This window comes from Trypanosoma cruzi, genomic scaffold (assembly GCF_000209065.1).
Source record: "Trypanosoma cruzi strain CL Brener 1047053515627 genomic scaffold, whole genome shotgun sequence".
Taxonomy (NCBI): Eukaryota; Euglenozoa; class Kinetoplastea; order Trypanosomatida; family Trypanosomatidae; genus Trypanosoma; species Trypanosoma cruzi.
In genome coordinates this window covers 46,724-56,184 of record NW_001849279.1, presented here as the reverse complement: position 1 = coordinate 56,184, position 9,461 = coordinate 46,724, and the positions used below count along the sequence as shown (strand labels likewise).

The 9,461-nt window shown below is 51.1% G+C and overlaps 6 protein-coding genes across 6 annotated transcripts, besides 8 other annotated features; all 6 read left to right on the top strand.

The window, feature by feature from the left end:
• Tc00.1047053509443.60 (hypothetical protein, conserved) lies at positions 1-2,001 on the top strand (the record flags this gene model as incomplete). Its single annotated transcript, XM_800912.1, has 1 exon — positions 1-2,001. A coding segment is annotated over one exon (2,001 nt), but the record flags the coding sequence as incomplete, so codon positions are not given.
• Positions 1-9,461: a sequence feature (heterozygous, Esmeraldo-like haplotype).
• Positions 2,394-2,431: a microsatellite.
• Positions 2,472-2,786, top strand: Tc00.1047053509443.48 (hypothetical protein, conserved; the record flags this gene model as incomplete). The annotated part of the gene is made up of 1 exon (XM_800914.1): positions 2,472-2,786. One exon carries the CDS (start codon positions 2,472-2,474, stop codon positions 2,784-2,786), a length of 315 nt encoding a protein of 104 aa, XP_806007.1.
• Positions 2,969-2,992: a microsatellite.
• Positions 3,347-3,375: a microsatellite.
• Positions 3,864-3,931: a sequence feature (A-rich).
• Positions 4,143-4,733, top strand: Tc00.1047053509443.39 (hypothetical protein, conserved; the record flags this gene model as incomplete). Its single annotated transcript, XM_800913.1, has 1 exon — positions 4,143-4,733. One exon carries the CDS (start codon positions 4,143-4,145, stop codon positions 4,731-4,733), a length of 591 nt encoding a protein of 196 aa, XP_806006.1.
• On the top strand, positions 5,093-6,079 carry Tc00.1047053509443.30 (AUT2/APG4/ATG4 cysteine peptidase, putative; the record flags this gene model as incomplete). Its single annotated transcript, XM_800911.1, has 1 exon — positions 5,093-6,079. One exon carries the CDS (start codon positions 5,093-5,095, stop codon positions 6,077-6,079), a length of 987 nt encoding a protein of 328 aa, XP_806004.1.
• Positions 6,116-6,140: a microsatellite.
• Tc00.1047053509443.20 (Zn-finger protein, putative) lies at positions 6,507-8,123 on the top strand (the record flags this gene model as incomplete). The annotated part of the gene is made up of 1 exon (XM_800910.1): positions 6,507-8,123. The coding sequence occupies one exon, from the start codon at positions 6,507-6,509 to the stop codon at positions 8,121-8,123; it is 1,617 nt and encodes a 538-aa protein (XP_806003.1).
• Positions 8,467-8,491: a sequence feature (AT_rich).
• Positions 8,625-8,653: a microsatellite.
• Tc00.1047053509443.10 (uncharacterized protein) lies at positions 8,660-9,382 on the top strand (the record flags this gene model as incomplete). Its single annotated transcript, XM_800909.1, has 1 exon — positions 8,660-9,382. One exon carries the CDS (start codon positions 8,660-8,662, stop codon positions 9,380-9,382), a length of 723 nt encoding a protein of 240 aa, XP_806002.1.

Below are 9,461 nucleotides of genomic sequence, written 5' to 3'. Positions count from 1 at the left end.
ACGCGACCCAGGCGTCGAAGTGCTGAGGAAAGGGCGAATACACCAGCGAGGAGCATCCTTTCTGCTGTTTTTTTATGTTATGACGTGACGCTTTGTGGGTTTACGGACGGGCGGGTTAAGTTGATGTATAGTGGCCAAGAAGGGGGTGCGGTTGAGAGCATTGAGATTCCGCCGTTGAAACGAAACCTTATTCATGTGGTTGCGCTGAATTGCGTGCCTCTCTCGGAAGGGAAGTGGGCGGTTGCTATTGGCTACAAAGGGTTCTTTGTTGTGCGTAAGGTGGAACTGGGACGGAGTGCTCATCTCCCTATTCTGTTGAGGAAGAGGGCACAACAGCGAGTCATTGAGACGTGCACCGCCGAGTGGTATTCCAGCGGCTCTCTGAGTTCGTTGCAGCTCTCACCTTGTCTGAAATATCTTGCTGTTGGGTTCGACAACGACGCACTTGTTGCCGTTGCTGCGCTCCCTTCGCTGGAGGTGCCTTGTCATGAGTTGAGCGACGGCTCTGAACGAGTCACGATGGATGTCACGTGCCGTTTGGTGGAGGACGGTTGCCTAAACGGCAGCCATCAGGGCCGTGTCTTTTTCATGCCGGAGCGGCTGCCGGGTGGTATGCGCTCTTTTTTTTCAGCGGGCATGAATTTGTCCGACTCGGAGATGGCGATGGGTGCCCACCACCCGCTTTGCTTGTTGGTGTGGGTAAATGGCAACAGCTACACGCGGTGCCCTCTAAAAAGCATTAGCAGAAGCGCCGTGGCACGATTGAACTCCTTTCTTTTCCCAATGCCATCCATTGGAGAGTATCCTGCCACAAAATCCCTCGATGATGCTGCTACTGCTGCCAGTGGTGCCGCTGCATCCGCAGCTTACAAATTAAGGCGTAAGTCAAGGGCGGGTGTGAAGGGCTCAAAACGAAGGCTCCTGGACGTTTCACCCGATGCTGCGACGGCTTCACAGACGCAATCGCCGTTCACCGGTGTGTACAGAGGCTTGCTCTCTGACAGAATTGTTGCGGCGGCTTTGGCGTCGGCGGACGGCAATGTTGTCGCAGTGGGATGCGCTGGCGGTTGTGTATACCTAATTAACGGCCATGGCATTACGTCGATGTTTTTTGCCACAATGTTTCGGACGAAAGCCATGCGTCTAAATTCCTTGTATCCCTCTACTGGACTACAATGTGGAATGGTGCTGCAGGTCGTGGACACGTCGAAAAAGGCTGATGCGTCTGTCACGCTGGCGCATGCGCGAGGCATTCCATCGGCGGCATTTATCAACCAGGCGACGGTGCATTGCTTGCGAGAGGTGGAAGGTTTACAAGCGGTACTTCCACTGAGGGAGCTGCCATGTGTTTTGCTCTTTTGCACCCACGGCATGTATCTCTGGGATGTCCACTACAATTCAGTGGTGGCGTCTCTCAGTGGCTTACCGCCGTTGGAGTCCATTTCTATTTGCGAGACTGTGGTGCGTCGCTCGTTCATTGGCGCGCAACGTCACAGCTCCTCCTTCAAGATCCGGCAGGAATTGCACCCGCCTTTCTGTACGGAGTCGGCCATCGTGTGGTGGACCTCCAGCGAGACCTTGGCACGATTACGCATAAGTGACCTGATTGCACAAGTTTACCCCTTGCTGGAGACATATTTTCGAGGTCTTCCAATGCGATCATTGGCGTATTTACTCGCCCGCATACCACCCACGCAGCGCCATATACCGGAATACATGGCGACTGTTGAGGTCCCCACGGAGCAACAGTTAATGATGGACAGTTATGACATAAATACACCGGCCGCATTTGCTGGTGCTAGCGGGAGCCGTGGCGGTTTTCCCGGCATGAAGGCATTCTCGAAAGACGCGGAGCCTTCCCGCTTTTTTGAACTTTCATGTACCCCACTTTACCCCGAGACCCTTGCGGCATGTTTCCTTGAGACGACGTTCTCCTCCGCGAGTGCGCGGTCGGAGGAATTATTTTTAATGCTTGGCTCCCCACTTTCGCGTGGTTCTTGAGAGAACGACGACATGTAAAAGAGTTGCAATGCGTTGGATGGCAAAACAAATCCGGCAAGTGACTGAGTGAATGATGGCGGCGCGGGGAAATTGACAGACCTCCGAACAAGAAGGAGGCAACTACGCAAGCAGAGATAAACTTCTTGTTATTTTTCTCTTTTGGGGTTTGGCTGAGCTGTCGATGGAGCTTCAGTTTTTTTTTTTTTCTTTTAGTTTCTGTACCTAACTTTTATTGCGTTTTTAAAGTTTTTTTTTTTTTGCTGAGGGAGCGGCAGGTACGTTCGTCACTGCTGGCTACTAAAGGAAGAGGCTTGCAGAGTCCACGGAGCTGTCGTGGCAGTTCTGTGCAAGGGAAGAGCAGAAGTTGGCTGGAGAACGTGTGATGGTTGTTGTTATGTATGTATTTATGTATTTATTTATTTGTTTATTTTTATTTCTTCTTTGCAAGAGGGCACACAGAAGGTTGACTGATGCTGCGGCGCATACCAGACTGGGGCATCCCTATGGTGGCCCACCAGATGGCAGCTGGATGTGGGGGATTCTTCTTGTCTTTTCGTGGGGTTCGTAACACTCGCCATGACAGCTGCAACGACGAGCTGACCAGCAGCCACTTCGACCTGCAGGACATTCCCGTGGACCGCCTGACCCACCGCTACTGGGACGACGTGAACACGCCGTACGACATGTTTCTGCTCGATGAATTTCCTTTTGGGGAGGGCGGCGTGGACACCGCAGAACATATTTTTGAGCGGGATCGCCAGCTGCTTTTGAAGGAGTACCTTTAGGCATGAGGTGGTGGGGCCTCATGTAGACACAGACACGCAGAGGGAGAGGGAGCGAAACTCACAGAGGGTGAAGGCGCACAGGGGTTATAGATACGGAGAAGGGCAAGAACTAGTGTGGATGGGACCGTTCCTGTCTCCTCGCGGTGATCCAGTTTTCTTTTTCACATGCGCATTCTCTCTTTAAAAAAAAAAAAAAAAGAAAAAAAGCACTGGAAACAGAAGGAAAAAACAACAAAAAACAAAAAGCAAAGGGTGTTTTCACAGTTCCCCTCTTTTTGTATTTATATCTTTTTTTCTTTTTTTTCTCGGTGCGCCTTGCAATGTTTTTATCTCTTCGCTTTACACAGTCGCTTTTTTGTATCTTTCACCCTCCAACCCTTTTTTCTCTGCTTTGATGAACACGAAACCAGGGAGTCAAGAAGAAGACGGAAAGAAAAAGGAAAGAATGAAAAAACAGACTTTCCCCGCAAGTGCTGCTGGACAAGAAAGATGATTGGACGAACGCCACTGCAATGGAAAGTGACGACATTAGAAATGTGGCAGTTTGCTTCGGTTGTCTGTTTTTTTTTTTTTTTTTTTTTTTTTTTTTCATGACGTGCCTCGCGTTCAAAGATGCTTCACAGCCGGCTCTTGTTTTGGGCCCGGTGCTTTTGGTCGAAAGTGTGCTGGCGCCATGCGTGGCTTGGGCGGCAATGCTGTGCACCGCCACCAGACCCTGTGGCTACGCGCCATGAGGCGCCACCTTCAAACATATTTGCGGACTTTGATGTGCAGTTTGGTGTGCTGTACGCATTGCAGGGTTAATATGTGCGTCCAGAGGGCTGAGCTACGGTGCCAGAGCCTCCTGCGTGGGTGGTGAGAGCGCGGCGATTGCTGCAATATTTGGCAATTTGTGGCCACGCCGCTGTACGCGACGGCGTTCCGAGTGACGTGAGCATGACGAGCTTGCTCGGGAATGGGGCAGGAGTTCCGTTCCTTTTTTTTTTTTTTTCTCTCTTCTTATTTGCAGCGTCTGTGACTTGTTCTCTTGCGTGGCAGAATTTTGATCACGCCATCGTGTCGTTTGTTCTCCCACCCTCTTTTTAATTTTTGCTTTTTTTTTTTTTAATTTTTTTTTGGACTTATTTTTTATAAATTCTTTTCTTCACATGTTGTGGCTCGCGCTTATTTTGTTTTTACGGGCGGTTTTGTTCTCCAGCGGGGGGAGGAGGAGGAGGGTGGTCGCCATCATCACGAGCGAGTGCCCACGTTTTTGGGCCGCCTGCCTGCCTGCCTCTGCTGCCCACGCACACCTGAAACGTCCTTTTTTTCTTGTCGTCTCCGAGTGTCGCTAGCGGGGTATCAGGTGGAACTGAAATGCTGCGACGGTGGTCGAATTGCGCTGCTGTCTTCTTAGCGGCTACGGCTGTGCACACCACGCAGCGCGAGATGCACGGAAAGCCGACACAGTCGCACAAAGTCCGCACCCAACACAGCCGACGGTGGTGGACACAGTCGAAGGCCCGTCACCTCACAGCAATGCCACACGATGAGTGTAAGTCCCGTCCACACTTCCCTGCCTATAACGAGGATGTAGATCGCCCCATGTTGGTACCGGCCGGTGCAACTTGCTTCAATTGCGAGAAGCCTATTGACGATAGGGACGTCAACAGCTACGTCTGGATCCCAGCTGGAAATGCCACGGTTCCAACGACGCAGGGGTACTTCTTTCACTTCAAATGCTTCAAGTGTTGGAAATGCAAGTACCGTCTAATACACAACAAATTTTACTCCAAGGACGGTAGGGCGTGGTGTGTTGCGTGCGCCCTGGGAAGGGACATTCGCGTGCCCACGCGCCGTTGGCACACTTCCTACGTGAATACACATCGCACAGGCTCTAGAATGTCGGGTCACTTTTTCCCACGGCACCAACATCAGATGGCATTTTTGCTTGATCCTAATGAATAGTGCGCCTTGGACGTATGCATTTGTCTGCACATATATATATATGTTGGACTAATTGCCTCTTGACTTTTCTTCACCTTTATTTGTAGCGCACGTGTGGTGATCATCGCCGTTTATATTGATTCCATCTTCTTTTGGGCTTTTTTTTTGGGCTTTTTCTCTTTCCGTTTCTCTGTGATTTGTGTAAAATTGCTTTATTACGGCGATAACTGAAAGAATTTGATACTTTTCGCCACAACCTTTTGATGCCTTCCTTTTGGTGCGTGAGCCCCTATTGGACTCAACTTCCTCCCCCCTCCCAACAACAATAATAATAATAAGAAACTGAAGCAAGGAGAAATAATTGGAGCAAATAGTCAACGATGGAGTGGTTGAAAATTGCCCTAGTTGCGTTTTCCGGGCGGGGAAATGACGTAGACTACCCGTGCAGCATTCTGGGACGCGTGGCTAACAATGACAAGGAGCTCGTAAATATTCTGCGCAATGGTTTCTTTCTTTTGACGTACCGCATGAATTTTAGCCCGCTTCCCCACTCTTCCGTGACCTCCGACAAGGGCTGGGGCTGCCTGGTGCGATCCTCACAGATGCTGCTCGCCCATGCGCTTTGGCGTTACTCGGCGAATGACTGCAGGCTTGACCACTTTCGTGACATGGACACAGAGGATAGCACCCCCTTCTCGCTCCATAAAATGGTGCGGGCGGTGATGAAGAAGGCCGACGTGTTCAGGCCAGAGTACTGGACACCGAGCCAGGGCTGTGAGGCGATCCGCTGCTGTGTGAACAACGCTGTAGATCGGAAGCTTATCCCTCCTATCCGCGTTGTGGTTTGCTCCCAAGGATGTCTCTTGGCAAGGGAGATTTGTTCCAACTTAGAATTTGGCACTGTGCTCATATTGGCTCCCATGCGTTGTGGTGCCTCACGGCGGATGACGCAGATGATGTTCTTTTCACTCGAACACCTCCTTCACTCTTCGGCATGCATTGGCGTGGTGGGCGGCGTGCCACAACGCAGTTATTATATTCTGGGAACTAGCGGCCAGAGGCTTTTGTACTTAGATCCCCATTGCATGACACAAGAGGCTTTAGTCTCGAGCCACGCAGAGAAGGCTGGTGTTGTGACTGTCACGGCGAGCCTTGTCAAAAGTGTACGGTGGGACTGCGTCGACACGTCTTGTTTTTTAGGATTCCTGGTGGACTCTTTTGCTGAGTGGTTGGAGTTACGAACGTGTCTCGAGGAGTTGCAGAGACGTGGAATGGAGCAGTTGCTTTGCGTGGATGATGGCGTTGCGGTAGGCCTTGTTGACGAGGAGATAGCGGGTTGGCCGAGTGAGGAGGACGTGGCGGAGTAGTCGTGGCCTTCAGTGGCCGAAGGGCGGCAGCGGTAATTTTTTTTTCTTTTTTTTTTTTTTTGCGGCCGCCATCGTTACCGCTGCCGCTACTTTAATCTTCTGCGTGCTGGTGTTTTCTATCGGCAAACTGCCTGTTTTTTTTTTTTTTTCTTGCTGTTTCAGCTTAGCGGTATGACGCCGGAATCCATCTGGAGTGAATTGGGCTGTTGCGACTGTGTTAATTTTCCTTTCAATTTCTTTTGGAGGTGAATGGAAGGCGTTGGGGCATTGCCGAGTAAATTTTTATTGCAGCCTGAGTGTAAGCTATTTCCTTTTTTTCTTTTTTCTGTTTTCTGTGCACGTGCATATGTACACACCCGCATAAACGTATTTGTGGATCCTTGGGAATCAGTGTGTAGTTTAGCTGCGAAGGAAGCGTTGGTGGTGCATGCGGCGCTGCGTGGCGCTTTCATGGCTGCAGTATCGCGGCAGCGTGCGCGATTCACGTGTTTCATGTGGCTGCGTGAAAACAATTCGGCGTTGGTGCCTTTCGCTGCGCATCCCCTCCGTGCAGTTTGCTGCACCCCGCTCCCAGACTCACGAGGACCTTGCGTATGCAGCTTGCCCCATATGTGGTCGTCTTACGCACATGTGTGACATGTTCACACACCTCACAACCGCCCATCGCGAGCTGAACCCGGCGCACTGCAAGAAGATCTGCGGCGAGCGGCTGGAACTCTACCAGCAGGTGATTGGCGTTCCTCTAAAGAAAATGGAGCTCACTACTTCTGGTCGTCGGGTGCTTGACTTCTTGCCCACAGTGTTGCCATCCGGTTATATCTGCAACTGGTGCGATATGAAGAACGATGTGTACCCCACGAGGGATAAATTCCTCAAGCACGTGGCCGACGTGCATACGGAGATTGACCTGGAGGACGTCGAGCAGCACGTCCCGCTGCTGCCACGTGGAGTCGTGGAGGAGAAGAGCAGCACACGGGAGGAGATGCGGCCCACACGGCGTCTGGCTGGTGTTGAGGCCGTTGCCGAAACGTTCACTATTCCGTTCGTTGCCACGCGCCAGGTGGCTGTTTCCATACCGCGTGTCATTGACAAGAAAGTAACACAGCAACCGGTTGTGTTCAGCGACACGGAGTTTCCATGCGAGCTGTGCAACAAGGTCTTCCAGAGCGAGATGGACCTGCTGCAGCATCTGGAGACGCGACACCCAGATGGATCCGCCGGGGCCTCCACTGACGTGGGTCAATCAGCAATTGCCGAGGTGGCGGAGTTTACCGCAAAGGAGGCAACAATGGGTATCAGCCAGCGTGTGCACGTCGTTTGTGACCTCTGCCTGACATCTTCAAAGGTGTACACAATGCCTTCCGCGCTTTTTTCTCACATACGCTTCAAGCACCCTGGCGAAGATGCCGCGTACCATGTGGAGCGCCTCATTCGCACGCAGAAGGGTCAGTCATTTGTATGCAAAGTCTGTAATAAGGCATTTGCTACAGCCGCCGCACTTGAGGGTCACTTTAGCAACAAACATGGAGAGCAAGCGGGTGCATTGTTGGGTCAGGGGCGTGTGGCGATGAATAACTGTTGGTGGTGTCACGACTGCGAACGGGGCTTTTCAAGCGCCAAGGGACTGCACGGCCACATGCAGAACAAACACGGGCTTTCTACACAGGTGCATCCATGCCCCGCATGCAAACGCGTGTTCTCTGATGTGTACTCCCTGGAGGAGCACATCACACTGCTGCACAAGACGATTCACTTGACCGACATTGGGCTGCAGACGCATGCGAAGTGCAACACATGCGATCGTTGCTTTTTGAGTCACGAGGACCTGCACCGTCATGCCGTCAAGCACCACAAAAAAGATCCTCGGGCGCCTATTCGCCCGTTTGAGTCTTCATCCTCCTCTTCACCGGAGGGTAAGGGGGCGGCGAAGACTGATGCGTCTTCTTCTTCCTTGTCGTCTTCGCCCGTGGCCGCGACACCACAGGCCCCACGCAAAGTGAAGAAGCGCAAAAAGACCGCTGTAGAAGAGGAGACAAGTTCGTAGTGGCAGCGTGCCGGAAGGAAAGAAGGAACAGGGGAGATGATGCGAACTAAGCATGTCTGGAGAGAAGAGGCAGCAAACAGAAAAATGATAGCAGTACCTTTTAGAGGAGGAGGGGGGAAGGAAGAGTCGCTGGGGAGCTTTTGTTTTTCTATGATGATGATGATGATTATTATTATTTTGTCTAACGGATACAATTTTACCTGCGGCGTCTTCACAAATATTTTAAACACGTTGGTGTCCGCATTTTTTTTTTTCTCCGCGTTTGCGCGCCGGCAGCAGCGGTGGCGATGAAAACCACCACCACAACTAATACTCATGCGATGCGTTCATCTGATATTTAACCAATTATTATTATTTTTTTAAATTTTGGCTTCCCACCACACCCCTTTTTTTTTTTTTGCTTGGTTCGGTGCTATTGCTGCAGGCAGGCGCCAGTAAATAATTCAGGCGGCTGTGTGCGTGGCGATTGAGAGATTGAGTATACATACAAAGAAAAAAAAGATATATATATATATATATATATATATATACGTGTGATGGGTGAGTGGGGCGATTGCGGGGAAGAGGCGGCACACCTCTGCGCCGTGCAACAGCTCCTCCAGGCCTTTTTGGAGACGCCCTCTCGCGTGGTTCTTCTCAGTGCCGCACTTGGGGAAATGTTGGGTGTGGTCGTTCGCCAACAACAGGCCATAAATAAAATTGTCGCTTCGCTGCAAATAGCAGGGGAGGAACGCATGCAAGAACTCACGGCACTATCACAGAGCGTTGCAGATATTTTGCAGGACACTATTAAACGCACAGCATTGGCCATTAGCGAATTACGAGGGCAAATCCCCAAACAACAGTGCATGTCTGGCGCTGGTTTTTTTTATGAGGAGAAATGCGTTGAGTTAAAGCGCGAGATTGGAGATCTGCGGCGATTGGTAATAGAACGTCTACAGCACGATTCTATGGGAGCAGACATGAATGGACAGAGCAGTGCGATTCAGTCGGAACTTGTGGCTACGGGGGAAAAAGTGCGGAACCTTGGGGCTCAGCAGAGTCTTTTACTGGAACTCCTCGACCTGCGCAAAATGCTGCTTCATCATGGGTACACAGGCGATGCATCGGTGGACCTGCGTCAACTCCGCTTGCTTGACACCACAGCGAAGGTAAAACTGATGCATCAACTGCCATGCTTTCATGTGTTAGTACGTGCGCTCGTGTCGACTGAGTGCCATTTGCTGGCGGGCGCCTCTTCCATGAGCTCAATAGATTGAATAGATGCTACTTGTCCTTGTCTGTGTGTGAAATTGAATACATGTAAATATGATATAATGTGTTGCTGGGGTTGGCTGC